The sequence below is a fragment of the Pipistrellus kuhlii genome, unplaced genomic scaffold (genome assembly GCF_014108245.1).
Source record: "Pipistrellus kuhlii isolate mPipKuh1 unplaced genomic scaffold, mPipKuh1.p scaffold_m20_p_11, whole genome shotgun sequence".
Taxonomy (NCBI): domain Eukaryota; kingdom Metazoa; phylum Chordata; class Mammalia; order Chiroptera; family Vespertilionidae; genus Pipistrellus; species Pipistrellus kuhlii.
Window position 1 is genome coordinate 51,275,570 of NW_023425416.1, and position 26,986 is coordinate 51,302,555.

Consider the following 26,986-nt stretch of genomic DNA (forward strand, 5'->3'; position numbering starts at 1 on the left):
GCCTCCTGCCCCTCCCGCCCCTGGTGGAGGGGTAACGTGGTGATGTGGCCCTGGCTGGTGTGGTGCAGTGGATAGAGCGTCAGCCTGTGGACTGAAGGGTCCCAGGTTCGATTTCGGTCAACCCAGAGCCTGCCTGGGTTGCAGGCTCAGTCCGCAGGGTGGGCCGTGCAGGAGGCAGCCGATCCATTATTCTCTCTCATCCTTGATGTTTCTCTCCCTCTGTGGCTGTCCGTGCCGGGGTTGGAGGGCCACCAGAGGTGCCCAGGGCCCTGGCAGGGGCCGTGGCTGGTGGCGTGGGCGAGGTGGCACATCTGGACACCTCCTCACTGGCGCAGACGCCCTGCAGCGGGGGAGACGGCTTCGAGGCAGGTCCCGCGTCCGAGGCCAGCACAGGGCCAGGGACTCGGGGTCCCGTGGCCGAGAACACCCACGACGCCGGCCCCCGTGGCCGGGGTGGCCGTGGCCGTGGCCGTGGCCGAGGGCAGCGAGCAGCCGGCACGCGGAGGGCAGGGAAGGCTCTGAGACGGGCATGCGCCGGCTGGCGGGCCTCTTTAAACCGCCATCAGCCTCAGTGTTCCCACAGCCGCGCTGCCTCTGTAAGAGTCTTCTTTCGGAAAATAAAGGAAGATTGGAGGCGAGTACAATATTTGGCTGTGGTGGCTGCTAATTTGGCACTGAATGGCACCTCCGCCTTCCTCCTCCTGATGCCAGGCTCCTTCCCAGGCTCGGTTAGGCGGGAGGGGGGGGGGCGGGGGGGAAAGGATGGGTGTGCAGGGCGGGCTCCAGAGCCTCTTAAGATTCGAGATTCATTTCCTTAAACACACATTGTCTCACTCCAATTTCACGTCCCAGCAGTTCTGGCGAGGAATTAGCAGCCCCTGGGAGCGAGCACAGGCTCTGTGTACACGGCGGGCGGGCGGGGCGGGCGGGGCGGGCGGGGGCAGGGGACCGGAGCCTGGGTTGGGGCCTCTGTGAGAAGAATGTATAAATCGGGCCCCGTTTTACACGGCCGGGGTACGGGGGGGGGGGGGCGGGGGGGTGCGAATTGAGCATAGTGGATTCTCTGATCTGAAAGGACCCTTGAGACCATTCGGCCCGGCCCCCCACCGAGACGGGCCTGACGGGGTCCGGGGGAGGGTGACCTGGGGGGGGCCCTTCAGTGACAGTGACTCTTGGAGTCTGGAGGCCCTTGTGGAGCTCTGAAAGCCAGGCCGCCTGCCCCCTGCACACAGGCCCTCCCTCCACCGGCGTCTCCTCCACAGCCCCTGTGGGTGGCCCCGGGCCCAGGCTCATTCCTCCCTGTCCTGGCCAGGACTGGTGTGAGGTGGTTAAAGGGGAGGCTGAGGAGGTGACTCTTTACCCCCCGCCCCAGGAACCCCACCCTCCGGCCGGGCTTGTTTAGGGGGGTCCCCCCTCCGGCCGGGCTTGTTTAGGGGGGTCCCCCCTCCGGTCGGGCTTGTTTAGGGGGGTCCCCCAAGGCCAGCTGTGTTCGTTCTTCCTCTCCGCCCTCTCCCTGCCCGGGCCCACCCTCCAGGGGGCACGTGGCCCGGCGGCTGGCACCCCACAGATGCCCGCGGGGCCGAGCGGGGGGGCTGGCAGGGCGGCGCGTCCCAGCCCGGCTCTCCGCAGTAGCTGCCCATGCATCACCGGGCGGGAGGCCCCTCGTTTGTCAGCCCATTAGCTGGGCGCGGGCAGCATGAGGCCCAGCCCGCCGCCCGCTCCCCGCCTGTCGGAGGGCGTCCTCCGGGCTCCCCGCGCACTGAGGTCCGGGCTGGGGTCCCCGGCAGAGTCCCCGGAGGCTGGGCCCCTGGGGAAGCAGCCTGGGCTGGGGGTTCTGTGCTCCCGGCTGCTCCGACATCCCTGCCCTCGGAGCTGTCACTCCGGCTACGCTGTGGCTGGGGGGGCCCTGGTTTTAGGAAACGGGGTGGGGCTGGGTCTTCAGAGAAAGGTTCTTTTTCTCACCCACCGTCAGCAGGGAGCCCAGTGTTTTCTGGCCCCTCTTGCCTGCGGGTGCGGGCGGGCAGGAAGTCGGCCCCCAGCGGGGAGGGAGTCTGGGTCCTGGGCTCTGCTGCTGCAGGTAGAAGGCGCCCCCGGGTCTGTGATGCCAGCGTCTGGGCGGGGCCCCAGCCCCAGTGGCTGCGGGGCCCGGACGCGGGCCTGGTGGTGGGCGGGAGGTGGGGGCTGGGTCAGCTGCGCACAGATGTTCCCTGAGGCCTACTGTGTGCTGCGCTCGAGCGAGGGGCAGGGAGTTGGGGGAGGGGGGAGGCCTGTACAGGCAGGAAACCAGCGGGCAGGGGTCCGTTCAGAGACCCGGTCAGGGCCCAGGCCCAGGCTGCAGGCTCGGTCCCTGGTATGGGTGGTGCAGGAGGCAGCCGGTCCACGCTTCTCTCTCATCATTGCAGTGTGTCTCCCACTCTCTCTCTCTCTCTCTCTCTCTGTCTCTCTCTCTCTGTCTCTCTGTCTCTGTCTCTGTCTCTGTCTCTCTCTCTCTCTCTGTCTCTCTCTCTGTCTCTCTCTCTCTCTCTCTCTCTCTGTCTCTCTCTCTCTCTGTCTCTCTCTCTCTGTCTCTCTCTCTCTGTCTCTCTCTCTCTCTCTCTCTCTCTCTGTCTCTCTCTCTCTCTCTGTCTCTCTCTGTCTCTGTCTCTGTCTCTGTCTCTCTCTCTCTCTCTCTCTCTCTCTCTGTCTCTCTCTCTCTCTCTCTCTGTCTCTGTCTCTCTCTCTCTCTCTCTCTCCCTCCTCTCGCCTCTTCTTTGAAATCAATACAAATACGCTTTTTAAAGAAAGAAGACCCTCGGGGTGTGGTGACTGAGCAGGGCGGACCCGGCCTCTTGCCCTGCCCCTGTCCTGCCCCCAGGAGAGGGCGCCGGGGCCCACCCTCAGGTCTGCCCGGCCCCGGGGCCTCGGAGCGGGCCCCCGGCGGGTGTCCGGCGGGGACGGCGGGACGGCGGGAGGAAGTAGGCTGCCTTACGTAACTGGGCGATTAGTTCCGCTCGCCGCCTCCTCGCTCACGGAGCCCTCGGCCGTCCCCTCCCGCCGGAGACTGAGCGGAGCACTCGGGGGCCGCAGTGTCATCTCTGAGGCCTGTGGGTGCCCGGGCCTGGGGAACGGGGGGCGGCGGGCAGAGGGGACCGGGTTACACCACGTTACAGGGCCCCCCGCCTCCTGGGCCCAGCCTGCCAGGAACCCCTCAGGTCCTCAGAGAGTTCCCGCCCGCAGCCCATGGCCTGGGCCCAGTACGTCGTAGGGGGTGCCCAGCCTCTGCCCTGCCCAGCAGCTGGCCGAGCCGCGCCCTCACCTCCAGTTACTCTCTGGCTCTTCCCCAGCCGGGGGGTGCTCCCTCTTGGCCCGCTCATTCACAGCCCTCTGCTGGGAGCCGCCCGGACCCCCCGCAGAGGAGGTGCCAGCCGCTGGAGCCTCTCGGGCCTCGGTTTACCCATCTGTACCCCGAGGCCCTGGACGTCCAGCCTGGCACGGCAGAAACATGTCCTCGGGGCGTGCCCACGCTCTGGTCGTTCTCCCACAATCCCCCTGGGCACACAGGTTGGCGGCTGATCCTCAGGGCCCGGGGGTTCTTTGGGGGCCGGGGGAGCCCCCGAGCAGAGCAGGGATCTGGGTGGATGCCCGGCAGGTGAGCGAAGGGCTGCTTGTCCGGAGGAGGCTGTGCTCTGGGAGGAGGGGCCGGGGCCCTTTAAGAGATGAGCTCTCCCGGGATCCAGGAGAGGATGAGGTTCACAGACGCCCCCTCCCTGACCCGCTGAGCACCACCGCCCTGGGGTCAGGCAGCCCCCGCATGGCCGAGGGCGCAGCCAGGGGCGTCACCGAGGAGAGTGCATGGGCGGGGTGGGGCTGAGGCCGGTCCCAGGATCCCACCGGATGGAGACCGGCTGCTGGGAGGTGGGCGGGTCTGGAACGGGTCTGTGTTGAGGTGTGTGGTCCGTCTGTGTCGTCACGGGGTCCCAGCTCACCCAGTTACTCCCGGGCCTCAGTTGCCCCATCTGTGAAATGGGGACAAGGACTGGGGCTTCTGAGGATTTGATGCAATAGATAGCCAGCCCGGAGGCCTGCTCGGCCCGCTGGCACGGCAGCTCTCCCCGTGCACTCCTCACCCCGTCCGGCTGGGCAGAGGGGCGGCCCCTCGGGGTGGGAGCCAGGCGCAGCCTCGGCCTCCCCAGAGCACAGCCCGCTTACTCCGGAGTTCATGGCCGCTCCGCCCCGCGCCCGCAGTGTTTGCGGTGCGGCCGGCGTGCGCTCTGTTTGCACAGTTCATTTGCCTGGCAAACACCGTGCGGGCGCAGGAGGCACACGCCGGCCCGGTGGCTGCTGGGAGGCTGCGTTAAGGAGGGGGGCCTGGAGCTGGGGGCGTGGGAATTCTCTCTCTCCCGCAGTGAGCGGAGCGGGAGTGGAGGTGCAGGGAGGAGCGGGGCCTGCAGAGGAGCCCAGCTCTGGGAGGCCCTTGTTTTGGGGTCCAGACTTGGGAGCTTTCCTCCGAGGGCCCAGGAGAGGGGGGCCCTCTGGGGAGGGCCCTGTTGTGGGCCTCCCCTGAGCGCGCCTTCCGAGTGCAGGCCCGTGCCTGGGTCCCCTCGGCTTACGCGTTGATGCTTCCGGCTGGCTCTCCAGAAGCTGTAAGGGCACTTCCAAGGCTGCAGAAAACCCAGGCAGAGCCTGTGCATTGGGAGAAGGAGAAAAAGAAAAGGAAAACAAAAGGAAGGGCCTCGATGGAGCTGGTAGGTGCCGGCAGAAACACAGACAAGCCGGCTCCCGAGCTCCCCAGGGGTGGCTCCAGCGTGGCTCCAGGGCCCACGGCTCACCAGGGCCTGACACCCGGCCCGCTCACCAGGGCCTGACACCCGGCCCGCTGACCAGGGCCTGACACCCGGCCCGCTGACCAGAGGAGGGAGCCGGCCGGGGCCTCCCCGGAGCCCTGGGCTGTAGGCAGCCGTCGGGCAGGCCGGACCCCGCTGACCTACAGGTGGCCCAGGGCTAGAGAAGGTCGTCTCAGCATTCCCGTGGCCGCAGCTGCCTTCCGAGGTGCAGACGGAGGCGCACGGAGCCCCCCAGCCGGGGCTGCTGGCACCCGGAGCCAGGGGGCGGCCCGGCTGGACGGCGAGCCTCGGGGTGCGGCCCGGGCAGGCCTCAGAGGCTTGCTGGGCACCGGGTGTGAATGCCGTGAGGTCGGTGTGTGTGACACGGTCCCGGGCCGTGGAGCTCCCTGTGTGCTCAGGTGCCGGGAGGCCCAGCCACCTCCCGCTTACCTCGTCTGTCTTCTCCCCTACGAGATGCCTGGTCTCCTGGGCGCTAGCAGCAGCCCAGGGCCCCTGGGCCTGGGAGGGGGCCCTCGGGCCAGCGTGGGGCACAGAGAGCTCTCTCCACCTGGGGGGCAGCCCTTGCGGAGCCAGCAGCGCCTCGCCTGGGACCTCGCGCCTCCGAGGATCGTCCCGGAAGGCCTGGCCGCGGCAGCTCGGGGCCGTGTGGACGGGGAGGGGGAGGGCTGAGCGGCCACCCGGCTGGTACCGAGCTGCCCAGGACTCAGCCCCTGGCTTGTTAGCCATCCCCTCGAACGCAGGTGGAACCCTTGGACAGGTTCTGACCGTCCTGGCACCCAGTTTTCTCGTCTATAAGCAGGAAGCCGGCAGCTGCTGAGCCCCACGGGGGTCCTTGTCGGGTAGGAGGGCGGTAAAGAAAGACCTGTGGACACACACACACCCAGGGCAGGTCCACCTGGGGGTCTCGGGCCAGCTCAAGTCCTAGCCTCCAGGCTCCTGAGGGCCTGCCCAGCCCTGGGAGAGGATGGCCACCCCGGCCGGCAGTGCTGGGGGCGGGAGGCAGGGGGGCGGGGGGCAGAGGCGGGGACGATGGGGGTGATGCGGGCTGAGGAAGCAGATCTCTGGCCTTTGGAACCAGGCCTCAGGCCCAGCCTCGGGTCTGTCTCATGAGGGTATTTCAGGGGCGAAGTTCTGCCAGCTCTGGGCTGAGGGCCAGGTGTCCTGGGTGAGACCTCGGAGTCGCCTGGAGCTGTGCCAGGAGGCGGCCTCACCCGGACTGCCAGCGCCTCCCACCCCAGCGCCCAGAGCTGCCGTCCTGAGAGCCGGAGGCTGAGAGGCCTCGCAGGCTGGGAGGTCTCACCCGCGGGAGACGGGCTCAGAGGGCGAAGGGCTTGGGGAGGCCGGACAGCAAGACGGTGACCAGCCCGGGTGTCTCCTCGGGCTGTCGTGTGGGGGTGGGGACTGTGCCGGGTCTGTGTCCATGCCATGCGGGGCCGGGGCTGCTGGGCAGACCCGATTGGTCAGGGGGGTGGTGGCCCAGGTACAGGGCAGACCCGATTGGTCAGGGGGGTGGTGGCCCAGGTACAGGGCAGACCCGATTGGTCAGGGAGGTGGTGGCCCAGGTACAGGGCAGACCCGATTGGTCAGGGGGGTGGTGGCCCAGGTACAGGGCAGACCCGATTGGTCAGGGAGGTGGTGGCCCAGGTACAGGGCAGACCCGATTGGTCAGGGGGGTGGTGGCCCAGGTTCAGGGCGGACCCGATTGGTCAGGGAGGTGGTGGCCCAGGTAGAGGGCAGACCCGATTGGTCAGGGAGGTGGTGGCCCAGGTACAGGGCAGACCCGATTGGTCAGGGGGGTGGTGGCCCAGGTACAGGGCAGACCCGATTGGTCAGGGGGGTGGTGGCCCAGGTACAGGGCAGACCCGATTGGTCAGGGAGGTGGTGGCCCAGGTACAGGGCAGACCCGATTGGTCAGGGGGGTGGAGAAAGGATGGGCACCGGGCCTGGAGCCGGTCAGCCAGTTTCTCCGCCTGCAGGGCTCCGGCTCCTCGGCTCTGCCATGGGCCGGTCGGTGCCCGCCTCTGAGGACAGTCGTGAGGACACCCTGGCGTCACCGTCCTGGCTGCGCTGAGCGCTCGGGAGTCCTGGGGGGCAGGCGGGCCGCGGTGGGGGGCGCCGGCGGAGAGCCGAGCCAGGGCGGGTGGCACGGGGGCCGGGACGCGGCAAACACAATCTGCTTCCCGTAAACACGCGCGCCCACGCCCGCGGCCGCCACCCGGCGCCGTGCGCTGGGAGAGTGTGACTGTTTACTCGCACTCCCCCGTGCCAGCTGGTGTGTGGCACAGCTTCCCTCCCAGCTGCCTCGACAGCCGGCGCTCCCCTCGCTCGGGCTCGGGGAAGGGGAGCCGGCAGGGCCCCGGATCTCGCCTGCCGTGGGCTCCCCTCGGGCCCGACCTCCGCTCCGATGCTGCTGGTGCCCACGTGGCCCGGCCGGGCCGCCCCCTGCCCTCCGCGTCACTGACCAGACGGAGTCCGGGGCCTTCGGGGGACCCAGGCCCTGAGTTTGGGCAGCAGGTGGGGACCAGCCCCCCTCACTCCCACCAGCCAGCTGCCGTCTCAGGAAGTGCTCCCGCTGGGTGCACACTTCCGGGGCCCGCGGCCCGCCCCTCGGGCTCTGCTCAGGCAGGCGCCACGCGGCCGGCGAGAGTGTAACCTTTGACCTTGGAGGCGGGTTGTGGGGGACGGAGATGTGGCCCTGACTCATTTGCTTTGAGGCGCACAAGAGGGTGCCCTCTCCCCCCCCCCCGGGCTGTGGGCATTATCACCTCCGTCTGTCTGTCTGTGGGATTCCTCTCGCACCTCCTGCTTGTTCCAGAACATTCCGGGGGACACCGGGGAGGAAAGCGGCACCCGCCGGAGCCTCTGTGGGCACAGCCCTGGGTGCTGTGCTCTCGGTGGCCGCCTGGGTGCAGGACGCTGCAGGGTGACCGAGGGTGACCCCTTCCCAGCATCCCGGGCAGCTGGGCGTGCCTACCGCCCGTGATGGGGAGCTCACTCCCTCTCCCGGCAAAGTGCCCGGGGTCTGGGAGCCCGGAGTGTGGGGACGTCTCTCCGCTTCCCCTGAGCCGGACCGGCCCCTCCGCTCGGAGCCAGGCGGGGCCGTGGCCCTCGGGGCCGTCCTCGCCGGAAAGGTGACAGGTCTCCGTGCTGGAGGCCGCGCGCCTCGTCAGGGCCGGGAGCGTGGGTGGGGGACCGGGTCGGCATGGATCTGAACACGGCTTAGCTCCGGTGGTGTCCTCGGAGCCGGTTCAGGCCGCCCAGGAGGCCCCCGGCCTGGCAGAGCGGGGTCGGCGAGGGGGTGGTGCGGGGAGTTGGCACAGGTTGGCCCTTGCTCAGCTGGGAGGCTCTGGCGTATTGTTTTGTGCTGGATGTTGTGTCTTTTGAGAAAACAAGAGATTGAGCCTTTTTATGACATAGATTTCACAGCGTAACGAGCCAGCGTAATTTCCCATTCTGGCAGCAAGTGCACTTTTTACACTAATTGCATAATTAGACGTAATGCACTAATTGCGGTAATGGATGACAGTCAACTAAACTTTAACTTTGGAAGTGGGGGGGCGTTGCTGGGGGGGCGGCTGGGGGGGGCTGCGTTTTCCAAGGGGAAGCGGCTGCCTGTTGGGCGCCCAGGGCCCACGGAGCCACCGGGCCTTCTCGTCTGTGATCGAGGCCACACCCTCCTCCTCCGAGAACCCCCACAACTCACCCCTGGCATCAGCCTCCGTTCCCCTCAGCTTCCTTTCTGCCCCCCCATTCCTGTGCCCCCCCCCCGGCACCTTCACCCCGATTTCCCTGCTCCGGCCCTGCCCCTGCCCTTGCCCTGCTCCTGCTCTGAGTCCGCACCGGAAGGCCAGGGCGGCCACCGCGCACCAGGGAGCTCGCAGCCACAGGGTCCACCTGTGGGGGGCCCCCTCAGTCCCGGCAGAAGCTGGGCTGCGGGCTCAGGGCTGGTCGGCTCTGCCCTGCGTGTCCTCAGAGGGGGTCCCCCGTCCCCGCTGCCCCATCGGTCAGCCCTGTGGTCTCCAAGGGCGATTAACCCAGACGTTCCCCCAAAGGCACGAGGCGGGACAGCTTGGCAGGGCGGGGGCAGGGGCTTGGCCCTGACGGGCTGGGGTCCCCGAGCACCCCTCCTCCCTGCTGGCCCCACTCAGGGTCCCTGAACCACCACGAGCACCCTGTCTTCCACCCAAGCTTCCCCCGGCCCCGACACAGGGCCGCCCATTCCGGCAGCTGCCCCGCCTCCAGCCCAGCCTGTGGCTCCGGCGCCTGCCCGTAGCCCGGCCAGGGAGGCCAGCCCCTCGCTGGCCACTCGCTGCGTCTCTCTCGACCTGTTGGCACGAGGGCCGGGCGGTTGGAGGCCCGAAGCTGCTGCTTTCGAGACCAGGGACCCGACAGCAGGAAGTGGCCAGAGGGGGCTGCGAACGGGAAACCCCCAGGCGCCCGATCGTGGGGCCCAGCTCCCCCCACCTGCCTGGACCCTGCCTGGCACCCTGGGCAGCGGGGAGGGTCCGGGACGCTGGAGCCCCCAGCGGAGCCCCCAGCGGAGTCGGGCCTCTGAGCAGATAGCGGCAGCAGGGCCCGGCCTGCGTCAAATCCTCCTCGTTCCATTTTCTCTCTGATTTAATTTTCCGGAGATTAGGGCCGTTCACCTTGGCTGCGGAGGAGCCGCCGCGTGCCTGTCTCGCTCACGGGGCTGGGCGGCTGGTTAGTCGCTCAGGCTGGTTCTGCCGGGCCTCCCCTCCCCCTCCCAGGACGGCCGCCCGCCTGCCACGGGCCCCCTCAGACCCTCCAAACCGCCCGCTTAGCCCGCACGCTCCTATGCCACTGCCTCCTGCCCTCCCCCTGTGCCCGCCTGGCTCCAGACGGCCTGCCCCCTGCCATCCATCACCTCTGTGGGGTGGGGTGCCGCCCGTCCCTCCCTCCCTATCATGGCTGGAGCGGAGCCACAGCCACCTGTGGACCTGCACCCCGTCTCGCTCTGGCCCGGCGGCCTTGGGGGGGGGGGGGGGACGTGCAGGCGCTGCGGCCGTGGGGTTTTTCCAGCGAGCCCTCGGCCAAGGACACCGCAGGCATGCGCCCTCGCTGCGGTGCTGAGCCCTGCACCGTGCGCCCGGAGTCTGTCCTGAGCCCCCGCTCCCCGCCGGGCCTGCGGGTGGACGGCACCTCCCGGGGGCCATCTGCTGGGCTGTGTCTGCGGTCTCAGCTCCAGGCCCCCGGGCAGGGCCACGGGAGCAGGGCTGGAGAGTGATGGCGAGAGGTTTGAGCGCCTGGGGCTGAAGGAAGGGGTCTCTTGCAGCCCAGGGCTCATTGGGACGGGGAGGCAGGCCGGAGCAGCCCCCGCATTCTAGAACTGTGCCCTCACCGCCCCAGCAACGCCTGGCTCCATCCCCACCCTTGGCCCAGGGAGGGGTGGGATGGGCAGGGGGAGGTGAAGGGAGCAGAGGCAGCGTCAGCTGAGGGGCGGCAGGAGGAATCTCGGGGGCTGGGGACGCAGGAGGCACCACGGGAAGAAGGTTCTTAGGCCGAATGGACGGGAAGGAAGCCTGGCAGGTGCAGCCCAGCCCCCAGCGCTAGCTGAGCTGCAGGCCAGGCTGGAGGCCTCAGACCGGGACCAGCGGCCCGACTCTGCTCCTGGACCTGGGCCTGGGCGCAGGCGTTGGCCGAGGGGCACGCACGCAGACCCGGTGCTGGGAGAGACCGCGCAGGGGCTGTGGCGCCCCTGTGTCTGGCTCCCTGTCGTCACCCCAGGACACAGGCCGAGGTGTCGGAGACACGGACAAGATGGCTCGGGAGGGACTGCCCAGCCAGGCCGGGGAGGAGGGGGGACAGACCCCGGAGACCGAGGCTGTGGGCCCAGGAGTGGAGCGGTGGCTTCGAGTGCAGGTGTAGCCGGAGAGGGTGCGGGAAGGGGCCGGGTCCCCCTGCAGGGTCCTGGTGCAGGAACAGCAGCCGCGGAGACCGCGGTGCGGCGCCTGCTGGGGGCGGGGGGGGCTCTGGCGCGGACAGAGGCTCAGGGAGGGGGGGGCCCCTCTCGGCAGGTCCCCTGCCTCCAGCCCTCCTGCCGTCTGTTGGGCGGTGGGGGGTGACCCTGCCGCCTGGAGACCCGCTCTCTTGGCGGCGCCCTGGCCCTGCCCGGTCACCGGGCCAGGCTGCGAGGGACACTGGTCCCCGGGAGGTGCCCGCAGGCCACGGGGCCCAGCCTCAGTCTGGGCTGGACCCCTGGGATAGGGGCACCTGGGAATGACCTTGACGGGGCATCTATCCGGTGCCCGGAGCCGCCAGGCAGCTGCGCCCCCTGCTGGCACAGAGTGCTGGGTGTGCTCCGCAGGCTTGGGCAGTGTGGCTGGACTGGGGGTCCGGAAAGGGGTGTGTTTGGCTCCTGAAACCCGGGGGGAGGGGCAGGGGGCATGGGAGGAGTTGTCCTTGGTCCGCCCTCGCCTGCTTCTCAGCCTGTTTCCCAGCCGTGGGCTCTGGCTCCAGCTCCCCGCATCCCCAGAGCTCCCGGGCCCTCACCCCTCCCTGACCTCTGCCGCCATGCGGACCCCTGTCCACGGCTCGGCCAGGGGCAGGGGCAGCCTGGCCTGTGTCCCCTGGAACTCCCGGCTCTTTATCCGGCCCCGCAGGTCGCCCTCGAGTGCCCTGCTCTGTGGGAAGGAGCAACTTCCCGCAGATTATTTTGTTCTCCGAGAAGGACAAAGGAAAGAGCAGCCGGAGGGACGGGAGGGACGGGGTGGAGGAGGGAGCGGGAGCTGCTCAGCGCGGAGCGTTAACCCGTGGGCTGCCGGGCGCTGCTGGGCAGGGGCCTGGAGGCGCCAGCCCCCCTCCGCCCGCCCTGTCAGATGCCCAGGCCTTATCTCCCCTCCTCTCCCACTCTCCGACCTTATCTGCGCCTGCCTGCCTGTCTCTCCCTGCAGCCTCTCCCGCCTCCTGTCCCCTCCTCCTCGCCCCTCTCGGTCTCTCACACCCCCCTCTGCACAGCCTGAGGCAGGACCTGCCCGGTCCCCTGGATGGACACCTGGACCCAGTCAGGCCCAGGCGTTTGCAGGGGTGTCCAGTGCACACACACGTGCACGCACACACACACACAGGCCTCCACTCGAACAGAAATGCCCACGGATCTGCTTCTCTGACTGCGAGCCCCAGGCTCTGACACACACACACACACACACACACCAGCACGCAGCACGGCACAGGTGGATGTGTGCTGAGCCGTGGCACACGCTCGCTCACGCAGATGCGGGCTGTCAGAGTTGCATGCCCGTGTGCATGCCCCCTAAGGGAGAAGGAGAGGCAGACTCGCCCCCCCCTTCCCTGGTCCCCGCCCCCACTCTCCGTGCCCTGAATGACAGAGGACCCCTGGGGCACCCAGAGCTCCCGCTGCCATTTCTGCAGACGCCCTGGGCGGCGCCAGCAAAAAGGGGTACAGCTGCCAGAGCCAGTGGGGAGGGCGGCGGCGTGCGGTGCCCGTGGGTGTGCGGTGTGTGTACACGCGTGAGCGTGAGGGCGTCTGTGTCGGTGTGCGGTATGTGTACACGCGTGAGGGTGAGGGCGTCTGTGTCGGTGTGCAGTGTGTGTACACGCGTGAGGGTGAGGGCGTCTGTGTCGGTGTGCGGTGTGTGTACACGCGTGAGGGTGTCTGTGTCGGTGTGTGGTGTGTGTACACGCGTGAGGGTGAGGGCGTCTGTGTCGGTGTGCGGTATGTGTACACGCGTGAGGGTGAGGGCGTCTGTCGGTGTGCGGTGTGTGTACACGCGTGAGGGTGTCTGTGTCGGTGTGTGGTGTGTGTACACGCGTGAGGGTGAGGGCGTCTGTGTCGGTGTGCGGTATGTGTACACGCGTGAGGGTGAGGGTGTCTGTGTCGGTGTGTGGTGTGTGTACACGCGTGAGGGTGAGGGCGTCTGTGTCGGTGTGTGGTGTGTGTACACGCGTGAGGGTGAGGGCGTCTGTGTCGGTGTGTGGTGTGTGTACACGCGTGAGCGTGAGGGTGTCTGTGTCGGTGTGCGGTGTGTGTACACGCGTGAGGGTGAGGGCATCTGTGTCGGTGTGTGGTATGTGTACACGCGTGAGGGTGAGGGTGTCTGTGTCGGTGTGTGGTATGTGTACACGCGTGAGGGTGAGGGCGTCTGTGTCGGTGTGTGGTGTGTGAGGGTGAGGGTGTCTGTGTCGGTGTGTGGTGTGTGAGCGGGAGGGCGTCTGTGTCGGTGTGTGGTGTGTGTACACGCGTGAGGGTGAGGGCGTCTGTGTCGGTGTGTGGTATGTGTACACGCGTGAGGGTGAGGGCGTCTGTGTCGGTGTGTGGTGAGCTGTGTGTGCTATTGCCCCCCTTCATGACTCCTCTCCTGCCCACCCTCCCCCTCGCCGCTCTCCCCTCGCGGCCGGCAGGGGTGCTGCCCCCGGCCCCGGGGGAGGAACCCCGAATTCACCCCGAGTTCCCGGGCGACAACCACAGCCAGTGCCCCTGCGGCCGGGGCTGTGTCCTTCCTCCAGGTCCCAGAGCCACTGGGCCCTCCCGGACCCGGCGCTCTGTCTCCGCGGCCAAGCCGGGGGGCGGGGGGCGGGAGAGGGGGCGCCTGGGACGGCGGGACCCGGCCTCACCCGCTCTGCTTCCCCCAGATCTACAGGGACAACCGGAACCTGTTCGCCGTGCAGGAGAACGAGCCGCGGGCGCTGGTGGAGAAGGTGGCCGGCGACATCGAGGGGCTGCTGGCCCGGAAGGTGCAGGCCCTGAAGGTAGGAGCCGGCGAGGGCAGGGCGGGCGGCGGGCGGCCCTGCCCCTGAGGGCGCCGCCCTCCCCTCCCAGCGCCCCGGACGCAGGCCGGCCGCCTCGGGCAGGGCCGGGCCGGGCTGGGCCGGGCCGCAGGGCGTGGCGGCTGAGGCGGGAGCGGGCGGTGTGATCTGGGGGAGGCTGCACGCGGGTGACCTGGGTCTGGGGGACCCTGTGAGGGTGTGATGGAGGGGCCTCTGCCTCCTGTGGTCCTCCCTCGCTCTGCTGAGTGGTCAGCGTCCCAGGGCAGCACCCGCAGGTGGTGGCCTGTCCGTGCCTGGAGGCTGGCGGCCGGCCCGATGGGGAGGCCGAGAGGGGAACCTGAGGGCCCCGCGGGGCAGGCTGTGGCCACGTGACGCAGGCGTGCGGGCCTCTGCTTGCCCACAGCTCCGCCTGGTCCCCCGCCTCCCTCTGGGCCTCGGCCTGTCCTCTAGACTCCGAGCACAGCGGCTCTGTGAGGTGAGAGAGCTGGCTGGGGCCCCCACCCCCTGGAGCAGAGGCACAACTGCAGCCGCCCCGCCTGTGTCAGAGACCAGTCCAATCAGAAGGAGGGACGCACAGCCCTGGCTGGTGTTGCTCAGTGGTTAGAGCGTTTGGCCTGCGCACTGAAGGGTCATGGGTTCAGTTCCTGGTCGAGGGACGGCTCTGTGTGGGTTCAGAGCCGGGGACGTTCCCCCGAAATGGCAGGATGAGTTCCTTCCGGTGATTCCGGCCTCTGCCTGCGGGCCTGCACATGCCCGCCTGCGGTGAGCTAGGACGTGGCAGATCGCCTGCACCCTCCCACCAGCCACGGCCTTCTCCTCCCGGCCCCAGTCTACCTCTGAGGACTGGCGAGCCACTGGCCCCGGTCTCCCAGCAAAAGCAGGTGTGAGATCCGGGCAGCTGGGCTCAGACTGGGAGAGGCCAGCAAGTGAGCCAGGAGGGACCTGGGGGGGGGGGGGGTGCTCAGGAGAAACCCCAGCACGAGGTGCTAGAGCGACCCCCCCAGATCGGGGTGGGGGGAGCTAGCTCCAGCCCCCGCCCCCACGCTCCCCCCTTCTCTGCCCTCCTCTGTGGCACCACCAGTGGCCACGTGGCACCTGCTGTCCAGGGGGAGCCGGGTTCTGGTCTCTCCTGTGATGACCCGGTGACCGTGGGCCCAGCCCCTCTCCTTCCTCTGTCTCCCGGTTCCCGGAACCACCCACGGAGACAAGGCCCCGGGCACCCCCTCCCGGCACCCCCACGGCCCCGGCGGACGGGCCCCGGGGGCTCCTCGGGCAGCCTTCCCCCCGCCAGCGGCCTCTCCGGGGAGCGAGCATCATTTAGAGAGAAATTAAAAACCCTTCCGCACCCAGCGCCCTGCTTCTGCGCTAATGGCCACTTAACCCAGTTAACGGAGGCTCTGCCGGCAGCGGGCGGGGGCTGCTCAGGAACGGCTCCGGGCCGGGCTCTCCGAGGGGCGGGGTGAGCGGGCCAGGACAGGGCGGTCCGTGCTCGCCCCCGCGCGCTCTGTGCCAGGCTGCCCCTCGCAGGGTCCCAGCGTTGGTGTCGCCGGCATTGGGGCCCGTACGTCTGTGTGCGGCTGCTCGGTGCCCGGTAGGAGGTAGGCGTCATCCCATAGGTGCCAGCCGTATGCCACGCCCCCGGAGGCAACAGCCAAAAATGTCTCCAAATGCTGCCAGCTGTCCCTGCGGGCAGTGCCCCCGCCCCCCATCCACTGGACAGAGGGGCAGACAGGCCGGCGGGCGGCCCCAGCAGGACGGTCCCTGCAGCCCGAGGGCCAGTCGTGAGCTCGGGGCTGCCTGGAGGCGGCGGCAAGCTGGGCATTGGGCAGCTGGCGGCCCCCGGTGCCTCATGGCGGGGTGGACGAGCGGATGGCGAGGACGAGGGCTGTGCTGTCACCCAGCGGGAGCCTCCTAAGCGTTAGCGGGCTGCGGCTCTGGGTTCTCGCTGAGAGGCACGGGGACGGGGGACAGACAGGCGGGGATTCTGCCTCCGCCCCCCGCCTCCGGGCAATTAAAAGGTGCGTCTGCGGGGCTGACCGGGTCTGCCACGCGCCCTCCATTCCCGGCATCAAGAGATCTGACCTTCCCTTTCCCGCCGGAGACAGGAGGCGGCACTGGGCACCCATTAGGCTTGTGTGTGGGCGCCGGGCGGCAGCTCCTCTCCTGATTGCGGTGTTTTCGGCTAATTATCTCCCCTCGCCCAGACGCTGCCCTCCGGCGAGGTGCCACCGCCGGGACGGGGGTGGGGGGCGGGACGAGGGAACGGCCCGGTGAGTGCCTGTGGTGTGGGACCCCAGGGCCACCCCAGCAGGGAGAGGCCAGCAGTGAGCCAGGAGGGACTGGGGGGGGGGGGGTGCTCAGGAGAAACCCCAGCACGAGGTGCTAGGCGACCCCCAGGTCGGGGCTGGAGGGAGCCAGCTCCTGGGAGGAGGTGGCCGCACCCGTGCAGGAGGGAGGGGAACTGCCGTCCACTCTCCACCCACCCGAGGGTCCTGGGGACCCCGAGAGGGTGGCGGGCTGAAGAGGGTGGCAGGAGCAGCTGGGAGCCGTGGGCCTGCACCCCCCCACACCGAGGGGGGGGTCTAGGACATGGGTGAGGGGTCAGCCAGTGCAGGAGCGAGCGCTGAGCTTGGAGGAGATGGGGGAGACACTGGACCCCCTACCCAGAGGAGTGTGCGCTGAGGGGGCTCTGTCCCCGTCCCAGGGTCCCCGCCAGCATGGGGGCAGGTGCTGGGCGGGGCCAGGTGCTGGGCGGGGGCAGGTGCTGGGCGGGGGCAGGTGCTGGGCGGGGGCAGGTGCTGGGCGGGGGCAGGTGCTGGGCGGCAGAGGAGAGGGCCTGCAGGTGCCACAGGGACAGACCAGCCTAGTTTAGGATCCGCGGAGAGAGATTTAATTGGATCTTAATAGTGTCTGGCCCTTTGTTCTGCAATCCTCCTGCGTGGGGGAGACCGGGGGGGGGGGGGTGTATCTGAGGTACGACGGGCAGGTGCCCGGCTCACCTCTGTCCTCCAGGGCCCGGACGACAAGGAGACACTGGGCCAAGCAGGGGACACGGGAGGGCAGGCCTGAGGAGCGGCCCGGAGGGGTGGGGTCTGAGCTGGCCTTCCAGGAAGGCGGAGGAATTGTCCTAGGGGCGGAGGGAGGGACAGGCAGCAGCTTGAGCCCCGCAGCCGGGGAGCAGAGGGACCCCGCAGTGTGGCCTGTAGATCGCCGTGTCCCCCGCGTGGGAGGGGGCTGGAGGGGACAGAGGCGGGGCAGGGCTCACACCTGCGTCTGGGAGGAGCTGACCTGTCAGCCTGGCTCCGCCCTCCTGCAGGCGGCCCCCCGGCAGCCAGGCGCCCTCTGCCCCATTCCTGTGGGTGCAAATACACAGCCAGCAGCCTCCCCTAGGCAGCCACACTTGGGGAGCAGGGAGCCCACGGCTGGTGGGAGGGCACAGGGCACAGACCCAGCCTGGGGGCGGGGGCGGGGGCGGGGAGGGGGCGGCCAGCCCCGGGCGCTGTGCTCGCACAGCCATGGGCCCTGGGGTTTCTGGGAGGAGGGGCCTGCTCGTCCGGGGCCTGTCCGCCCTCAGACTCTGTCTCCCGGCCCTGTGCCCGGTGGGTGGGACAGATCCGCTCAGGGAGAGCCCGGTGGGAGCCGTGGATGGTGGCGGGGAGGAGGGGGATGGAAAGGGGTGCTTGAGATCTGGCCAGGGAGAGGAGAGTGAGGGAGGGAGAGGGCCCAAGGCGTGTCAGCCTGCATGTCAGCCTGCCTGCCTGCACACGCGTGTGGTGACGGAGGACTGTCTGCGGCCTGGCTTTGCCGACGCTGTTCCTGGGAGTCTGACATTGGCCTCGGACCACAGTCCTCCCGGTTCTGACTTTGTCTGCCCCCGGAAGAACCCCTGGCCATGCCTGACCCTCCGGACGGCGGACAGGGTGCCGGGACCCGCTCGGAGGAGAAGACGCCAGGAACTGGGGGCTCACCCAGGTTGTGCCGCACCCACTCCGCCCGGGCCTCGGTTTCCCTTCCTGTGCGGGGCACGCAGAGCCTCACCGTCTGTCACCAGAGCTCCCGCCCGGGCCTCGGAGACCCCGGTGCAGGGGGGTGCTCGTGGGGGTCACAGGGAGCCCCACCAGCGTGCAGGCCCACCCGGGCTGTGCAGACCCCCGCCAGCCGCCCCTCTGGACAGCTCGCCGGGCCGCGCCCCCCCCCCCCGCCCGCTCTGGGCCTCGCCCCCCTGCTCCCCACCCGGGCTGTGCGGACCCACGCCAGCCGCCCCTCTGGACAGCTCGCCGGGCCGCGCCCCACCCCCCTCTCGCTCCCACTCCCGCTCCCCACTCCCTGCCTGGGCCTCACCGCCCCCCCCTCTCTGGGCCCCCCCACCCCTCCCCGCCCTGCTCTGGGCCTCGCAGTGTGTTGGGAGGCTGGTCACGCGTGGCCTTTGTGCCGCCTCCTGTGTTTGCCCACGCCGCCCGGCGAATGGGAGCCGCCGCATGTTTGCTGTGTCAACACCAGCTGGAGCCCAGCTAGGGAGATAGCGGAGGAGCCAGGCCCCGCCGCCCGCCGCCCTGGGCCCCCACCCACCCTGTCCACCCGCCCCGTCCACTGCAGGACCGCCCGGCCGGGCTGGCAGCTGTGGGACCAGCAAGGGCAGCCCCAGCAGGGAGTGACTCCGGAGGGTCCACACCGCCTCCCCTCGGCCCCGCTGGGGAGCCTGCGGGCAGACACGGCCTTCCGGCCTCTGAAGGCTGAGCTGGGGCTTCCCCGCCTGCCAGGCAGCACCCTCTCGGCTCCCCGGTCCCAGCCCGGCCCTGCCCTCCCGGCGCTCACAGTCAGAGTCCGGCGGTCCCAGGAGCGGAGGCCGAGTGGTCAGGCAGATGGCCAGACAGACAGCTGGACGGGGCAGAACTCCAGGGGGGACTCGGGGGCCTGAGCAGGCAGTTGACATCGGGTGTGAGCTGGGCAGGCGTGGGCTGGGGGTGGGCGGGGGCTTGGGGAGGGCACAGACACACAGGTAGCTTTGGGCCGGGTTGAGGGGAGGCTTCGCAGACAGACGGATCAGAGGCCCCGAGCCCGGAGGGAACAGGCCTCGCCTTTAGCCAAGGCTGTCCCCCAGCTCGGACCCAGAGCAGCTGGCCGCAGGCCGAGCCTCTAATCCTGTTTGCGTCTGGAATGAGACACACACACCACACACACACACACACACACACACACACACACACACACTCCATCGGCAGGTTTTCCAGAAATGAGCCGGGAGGGTGAGCCACCCAGGAGGCAGAGGCCTCGGGGCACAGACCAGGCAACTGGGTCAAGGGTCAGAAGGCCAGCTCTGGCTGGGGTGGCTGAACGGTTAGAGCATTGGCCTGCGCACCTGGTCACGGGGACCAGGCAGAGTCCTGTGTGGCTGCAGAAGTAGAGTGCGGAGGAGAGCAGGGTCGGGCCTCTGAGTTCGGATTGGGGTGTGGAGTTTTACTCCAGCCCAGGGGAACCGGGGTGGGGGGTTCCGGGACAGGCTGCGGAGTAAGAGGGGAGCCCCCAGGAGCCATCTGGGATGGTCTGGCAGGAGGGACCCGGGTGGGTGGGTGCAGCGGTGGGAGCCTTCAGTCCCCGTGTCCCTGCACAAGCTGAGCGTCGTCACACCTCCCAGCCGAGCCCTGGGTGCCCGAAGCCCTCCTGAGCTTGTATTTTAGCTCCTCGGCTTGGGGCCCCGGGGGCCACAGGGCCTGCCGGGGCGGCTTGTGGACCGGGTTTGCCCCGGGCCGAAGGGTTGGGGAGTGGGGCGCCATGAAGTGGGGGGCGGATGTGCCCGCCCCCGGCCGGGTGGAGGGCCCGTCCTGGGCCAGCGTAAGTGCCGGTCACTGAATCAGAAAGGGCGTGTCTGCTCAGCCACTGGGTGGAGGGACAGCCCAGTCAGTGGCATGGCCACGGCTCCCACAAGCACGAGGCTCAGCCCCCACACAGCCCCCGGCAATGAGGGAGAGTGAGGGGGCGGGGGCGGGGCGGGGAGTGGGGGCGAACATGTGAGAGGGGTGGTCTTCCCTGTCCTGGGCCGTGTGCTCGTGCCCGGGGGGTGTCCCTGCGCACGCTGCTCCTCAGCGGAGGCCCTGGCTCCCAGTGGCCCAGGGCGGAGCTGTGCGCCCGCGGAGTGAGGGGCCGCCGCCCCCCGGCCTGGCGCCGCCTCCGTGCCCGGCTGACGGGCCTCCCCGGCCCCGCGAGCACACCAGGCCCGGCTATCGAACGTTCTCCTCTAATCGCATCTCCCCGTGTGACTGCCATGCAATTAGCTCGTTTTGCAAAATACCGCATCTGTCATATTTCCCCTCCGCCCTTCCTTCCCCGGAGAGGGTGGGAGGGTGGAGCTGGGAGATTTATGGCCACGGGGCCCCCTCGGGTCTGCTGGGGCCCCACCCCTGCACACAGGGCTCCCCCGTGACCCATACGTGCACACACCTCAGGCCCAGGGGTTCCTGAGCGGGGGGCGGTCGGAAGGCAGGTCCCGGGTGGCCTCTGTCGGCCCAGGTGGCCGTGCCTGATGGGCCGAGCCTGGAGCCGGTGTGCAGCGAACACCAGGGTAACGGGACCCCAACGATCTTCACTGTATCTGCCCCTGAACAGGTCTCATGGTGGGTGGACTGTCCTCCCACAGGGCCTGGTCCAGCAGCAAGGGGGACAGTGGACTGCAGACAGGGCACATATGGAGCCCCCAATGGGTCCCATGTGACCTTGGCCTTGACCCTGACCAAGCATGGCTGCTGCAGCCACAGGGCACCAGCCTCCTCCTCCTCCTCCTCCTCCTCCTCCTCCTCCCTGGGAGCAGGCGGTGGGGCCGGGCAGAGGGAGCCGCCGCGGGAGCCGCGCTGCTGAGCACCCTGCTCCCCTCCCACCCATTGCCCGGATGGGAACGTGGAGGCTGCCGGGCCCATCGGCACAGGGAGCTGTCAGAGGCTCAGCCCTGCAGCCGTGGGAGGGAGCCGGTGGAGGACGGGGCTCAGGGCCTTCGGCAGGCGGTGCGCCTTCTTTCCCTTCCCTTCCCTTCCCCCTCCGGCCTCCCTGTCTCCCCGCCTTCTGCTCCAGCTCCCCTGAGAGGTGAATTCTCTCCGACTTTGAATCGGAAACACTCCCCTCTCTCCCCCCGAGGTGTGCTTCCCCGTGGTCTTCCTCCTGGAAGAGCGGGAGGAGGAAGGGGCCAGCGGGCGGGCGTGGAGGTCAGGCCTTCCTGGGTCTCCGTGGGGGACCCAGAGCGAGCAGGGCCTGGCTGCCCCCCCAACTCCCTCCCCCGAGCTGGGCCACCCTCCTGGCTCCCTGGCTCTGCGGGGGGCGGGGAGGGCATTTCCGAGGGCCCGGCCTGCTGTCCCCACCAGCGCTGAGGATGGCCACAGCCCGTGCCCCTCGTCGCCGGTAGGAAGGCCCCGTGTTCCCGGGAGAGGGCTGTCGGCTGCCGCAGCCTCGGGGTCACCCCCCAGCCCGCGGTCCCAGGCGGGCGTGACCCTCGGCGTTACTGGTCAGGGAGATGCAGCCCGGGTTGTGTCATGGGCCTCAAGGTCACCAGCTGGCTCCCAGCGCCTCTCACATGTAGTGTTCCCAGCTCGGCTCAGGGACACAGCGCCTCCTGCAGGCCGGAGTTGGAATTGCAGGCCGAGGGGAGGCTTTTGGGGAAGAGCCGGCTGGGCTGGGTTCCCTCGCTCCGTGGAGCCTCGGTGGACCACCAGGAAGGGCCCGGTGATGACCGGGCGGCTGGCCAGGCCGGCCATGGTGAAGACGGGAGCGCTGACTCCCTGGTGGGAGGTCCGCCGAGGCCCCCTGCAGGGGGCGCCCCGCGGGCACGCACAGCAGCAGGCGGACGGCCGCCCTCCCCTCCCCCCTCCGCCGCCCGTCACTTCCAAAGCCTCTCCGTTCCTGAATAAATGGTTTGTTCTCTGAGTGAGGGATCGCTCTCGGCCGGCCTGTCTGCCCCGGAGCAGCTGGTGGCTCCGGACCCCGCGCCCGCGGCCTGGCGCCGGCGGGAAGGGGCCGTTTCCGATTTGAATGTGAATCGAACGAGGAGAAAAATGTTTCTCTTGGCAATTCCGTGGGAGCGCGCTCTTCTGACAGATGTTGGCGTTTATTGCCCCGTCGGCCGGCGTTCGTGGCGCAGAATTGCTAATTATTTCCGAGGCTGCCGCGGCGGGGAGGGGGGTGGCGGCGGCGGCTTCGGCAGCATCTGCAGCAGAAGGGCGTGGGGCCACGGATGCCACGGGTGCCCACAGAAGGGCACGGGCCACGGATGCCACGGATGCCCACAGAAGGGCGTGGGGCCACGGATGCCACGGGTGCCCCCAGAAGGGCACGGGCCACGGATGCCACGGGTGCCCACAGAAGGGCACGGGCCACGGATGCCACGGATGCCCCCAGAAGGGCGCGGGGCCACGGATGCCACGGATGCCCCCAGAAGGGCACGGGCCACGGATGCCACGGGTGCCCGCAGAAGGGCGCGGGGCCACGGATGCCCACAGAAGGGCGCGGGGCCACGGGTGCCCGCAGAAGGGCACGGGCCACGGATGCCACGGGTGCCCGCAGAAGGGCGCGGGGCCACGGATGCCACGGATGCCCCCAGAAGGGCACGGGCCACGGATGCCACGGGTGCCCGCAGAAGGGCGCGAGGCCACGGGTGCCCGCAGAAGGGCGCGGGGCCACAGATGCCACGGATGCCCGCAGAAGGGCGCGGGGCCACGGGTGCCCGCAGAAGGGCGCGGGGCCACGGATGCCACGGGTGCCCGCAGAAGGGCGCGGGGCCACGGCCCAGCCCGGCACCCGCTCCCGGTCGGGGCCTTCGGGCTGTGCGGTGCGGAGTGGCCCGGAGGAGACGGGTCGGGGGGGCCTGCTCTCGCCTGCGCAGCCTTGCCCTTGAGTGAGGACTCGGGAAGGTCGCTGGGGCTGGGATGCTGGTCCCGGGCCTCTGCGCGGGGGCAGGGACACGGCTCCGGAGGGGCGTCCCGGCCGCGGAGGACCAGCCCCGGGCAGGGGCGCGCCTGCCCGGCCCTTGGCTGCGTGTCTTCCTCACCGTGGGCTCTGCGGGCGCGTGGGGGGCGGACGTGACCTTGTGCTGGTTGTGGGTCTGCCTGGCGTGACCGCACCGTCTACAGGAGAACTGCCGGGGCCTTCGGGGTCCGGCTCGGCTTCCTGGGCCTCAGAAAGGGGGCCAGGCTGCCCAGGGCGCACACGGCCGATGGGGTGCCCCGAGTTTCGAAGGGCATTGTGGGGAATGGGCGGTGGAGTGGGTCCCTGGGGGGGCCTGGCCAGACCCCTGTGCTTTCGGTCGGCCCGGCCAGGGGCCTGTGCCCTGCCTGGGCTCCCGGGAGCCGGAGCGGGGACTCAGCATTCCTCAGGACGGCGAAGGCTCCGCCTCCACACGGCCCAGGCCTGGCTCCAGGTCAATGACCCTGAGGGCGCTTCCTCCTGCAGGGCGCCCCCAGACCCAGCCTCCCACCCCACCCCACCCCGCCCCCTCCTCACCCCGCCCTCTGTCCAGAGACAAGCGCTGGATACCCTACTGTCCGGCCCCGCCAGCCCAGGGTGCGGCTCCTCACTCCCCCTGCTTGGGTGCCCCCCTTACGCTTCTGCACCCCACCAGCTCCTAGCCCAGCCCAGCCCAGCTCCCTGTTTCACTCAGAGGCAGAGGCAGAAGCAGGTCTGGGTGGGACGTGATGGCCCTAACAGCACCCATCCCGGGCCGGCTCTGGGCTCCCGGCTGAGACCAGCGGGCGCAGGCAGGGAGGGTGCCCCCGGGCCTGGCCAGGGGAGGCGGGTCTCAGGCCCCAGCGCTGAGCCCGGAAGACGGCCTGGAGCCGGAGGCCCGGTCTCTCCTGGCTCCAGCCCTGGCCCTGGCAGCCCTCCTCACCGGGAGGGGGTGCCCAGCGCCCCCAGGCGGAGGGCCTGCAGTGCCTCTGGCCGACCAGGTGCCCGCTCTGTGCTCCGGGTGGAACACCATGTGGCACCGTCCATTAAGGAGGGAGTGCTCAGAGGAGAAAATAGCTGCTATTTTCCCCTTTTACTTCACTGTCATCAAAAACTGATCCCGTATTGCATCCTTATTTCAAAGAGCGAGCTAAAAAGTAAAGTAAAATCCCACTCCTCTGAGCAGCAGCTGCATCAGGCTTCCCACTCTCCCCACCGCACCCCCACCCTCACCCCCCGCCCCCTACCCCATCCCACCCTCACTCCCACACCCACACCCGCACCCCCACCTCCACCCTCACCCCCGGCCCCCTACCCCCATCCCACCCTCACTCCCACACCCACACCCGCACTCCCACCTCCACCCCCACCCCCACCTCCACCCTCACCCCCCGCCCCCTACCCCCATCCCACCCTCACTCCCACACCCGCACCCCCACCTCCACCCTCACCCCCCGCCCCCTACCACCATCCCACCCCTCACTCCCACACCCACACCCGCACCCCCACCTCCACCCTCACCCCCCGCCCCCTACCACCATCCCACCCTCACTCCCACACCCACACCCGCACCCCCACCTCCACCCTCACCCCCGGCCCCCTACCCCCATCCCACCCTCACTCCCACACCCACACCTGCACCCCCACCTCCACCCTCACCCCCCGCCCCCTACCACCATCCCACCCCTCCCCCACACCCACACCCCCACCTCCACCCCCACCCCCCGCCCCCTACCACCATCCCACCCTCACTCCCACACCCACACCCGCACTCCCACCTCCACCCCCACCCCCACACCCACCTCCACCCCCACCTCCCAGAAAGGGAAGAAAAACGTGGCCGTTGGAGGGGCTGCTGGCTGCGGCCAGGCCCTCGGGGAGCGGGCAGGGGGGGATCTGGGTCTGGGGAAATGTGGAAGGAAGCGGGGTAATTGGGAGGTTAATTTGGATCTAAATGGAGCGATTCGTTATCTCACTAAGAAGCGGCTCGTTTTCCAGGGAGACGGCTGTGCTGCCAGATGTCGCCTGCCCATTGGCGGGTGGTGCTCCGAGGAGGCCCTGCCGCCTCCCTCCGTCCGTCTCGCCCCGCAGAGCAGCCGAGGGCACGGGGAGGGGGAAACTGAGGCTGGGGAGAGAGCTGCTCGGGTCTCCGGGGTACAGCTCAGATTCGTGTCTTTCCTGGGCCTCAAAAAGCTGGCTTGCCACCCCACAGGGCACTGCGGCCTCCTGCCCCCGTCCAGGGTTCCTGGACCCAGGGGAGGGGGGAGGGGTAGGGTGAGGAGTGCAGTTTAATGTGATTTGTCCCCCAGTTCATTCAGCGAAGTATCCGGAGGCTCTTCAGGGAGCAAAACACAGACTGTGAACCATCAATGAGACAAAAGAGCCAGGGTCCGCCGCCTCAGGCCCAGGCCCGGTTGAGTCTCCGGTGGACCCTGAGCCTCCCGGTGGCCAAAGGGAAAAGGGAAAGTTGCTAGTGCTCTGTGCTCTCATTGGAGGAGATGAGACATGCCTAGGAGCAGGGTCTGGGAGCCGGCACCTGGTCCCAGTTCTGAGAATGTCCCTCCTCCCGGCCTCAGATCCCCACACGGGTCTCCGCCCGGGTGACAGGCCGGAGCCGCCGGCAGCGCTGGGGTCACTGGTCACACGGGGGCGGCCAGTGCAAGCCAGCGGGCTGCAGGCCTGGGCTCGGCGGCTGGACGGACAGACCGAGGTGTGGCCCGGTGCCGCGTCCCACAGGTCTGCCGCCGTGGGGTGCTCTGAGCCGCCTCCGGGCACCTGGACGGCAGCACCGGCCTCGCCCCCGGGGCTGTGTTGGTCACAGGTGGACTGTGGGCCCCTGAGTGATACCTGCCTCCTGAGGGCGCCTGAGGGCAGGTGGGGGCGGGGGGGGGGGGAATCCGTGCACAGATGTCCTTGGTGCGAGTGCGGCTGTAGCTTGGCTCTGGCTGTGCTGTGGCTGCGGAGGGGGTGGGGGGAGCATGGGGGCGAGTACAGCTCCTCCCTGCGCTGTGAGTGGGCCGGTCTGACCGTCGGCGTCTGCGGCCGCGAACATGCTTGTGGAGAGAAGGGGCCCCGACCGGTCTGGCTCAGGGCCAGCGTGTTGTCCCTTGTCCGAAGGGTCACTGGTAAATTCCCGGTCAAGGGCATGCACTTCCGTTGCAGGTTCAGTCCCCAGCCCTGGTGGGGGCACATGCAGGAAGCGGCCAGTCGATGTGACTCTCTCATACTGATGTCCTTCTCTCTCTCTCTCCCCCTCCCACTCTCTCTTAAAAAAAATTTTTCTTAAATTAATGGAAAAAATACCCTCGGGTGAGGATTTTTTAAAAAGAAGAAGAAAGAGGAAGAAGGGCCTGGGTCACCCTCTCGCTGACTCCGTCCTCGGGTGTGACTGGGCGGATAACACACAGCAAAGGGGTGGCCTGCAGAGGGGGCTGGGAGGGGCTGACCGTGGACACGGGGGGGTGCTCGTGGGAGGAGGAAGTGAGGCCGGTGGTCCCGGCCTGCGTGGGCAGGTGGGAGGGGCTGCGGGTCCGGGAGCCAAGGCCCCTGAGCCCCCATGCTCACCACGGCGGGGAGCCCCCTGCGCCCCCCCCCGGGCCTGGGGGTGAGTTCAGGACACAGAGGTGAGGACTCGCCTCCCATTTGGAGTGCAGCGGAGCACGTGTTAGCAAGCATGTACGCGCACACGTGTGATCCCCATGCTCACGTGTTCCCGTACGTGTGCTTTCTCGTGGCCGCAGTGTGTTCTCACGCTCGTGTGTATACATGAGCACACATTCAAATGCAGCCTCCCCCCAGGACTGCTGTCCCCGGCGAGCACAGGGGGGAGGGGAGCTGGCTGGTGACCTTGGCCAGGCGCACGACTACCCACCTCCTCCGGGACCTCTCCTGCCTCCTCTGCCGCAGCCTGTGCTGGGGGGGGGGGGGGGGGCAGGAACTCCAAGGTCACCTGGATGACAAGTTCAAGGTCGTTCAGTAAAACGGAGGCTTCTCTCAGGCCCACCAGCTCTCCTGCCCCCTGTGTCCTTCTCCCGCCTCCCTGGTGTCCCCCGTCCGATGCTCTCTGCTCTCAGCCAGCCACTGGCCCCCTTCCTGCTCAGAAAGGGCCCCTGACCGGGACACCCCCACCCGCCTCAGAGCTGTACCCACAAACTGGGCAGCCCCCTGAGCCTCAGTGTCCCCCTTGCAAAAGGGGCTGGGGACGGGGCTGGGCCTGCTCTGTAGGGGCCACTCTCGGGGTGAATGGACAGGCTGGGCATGAGGAAGGCCCGGGTGGCCTGTGGCCAGGGTCTGTGAGGCCGGGCTGGTGCCGGGTTCCAGTGCACTTCCAGGTGAGGAGCTCATTGCCCAGGCCCCACTCGGGCACCTGGCCCAGGGCGTCTCCGGGAAAGGCCAGGCCTTCCTTGTAGGGTGCTCTTCAGGCAGCCCGGGGCCCACACCCCGGCCCCTGGCGGCCCCCACTCCCTCGGTGACACCCCCCCCAAGTAAGCCCCCGT

At 69.2% G+C, this 26,986-nt stretch overlaps 1 protein-coding gene across 9 annotated transcripts in view; it reads left to right on the forward strand.

The window, feature by feature from the left end:
* CACNA2D2 (calcium voltage-gated channel auxiliary subunit alpha2delta 2) overlaps positions 1-26,986 on the forward strand; it is a 94,399-nt gene that overhangs the window by 34,396 nt on the left and 33,017 nt on the right. For all 9 annotated transcript variants that reach the window (XM_045579551.1, XM_045579549.1, XM_045579550.1 and 6 more), the window contains exon 3: positions 13,434-13,550. In XM_045579551.1, coding sequence (XP_045435507.1) covers positions 13,434-13,550 — 117 coding nt within the window. The remainder of the gene's footprint in view (positions 1-13,433; positions 13,551-26,986) is intronic.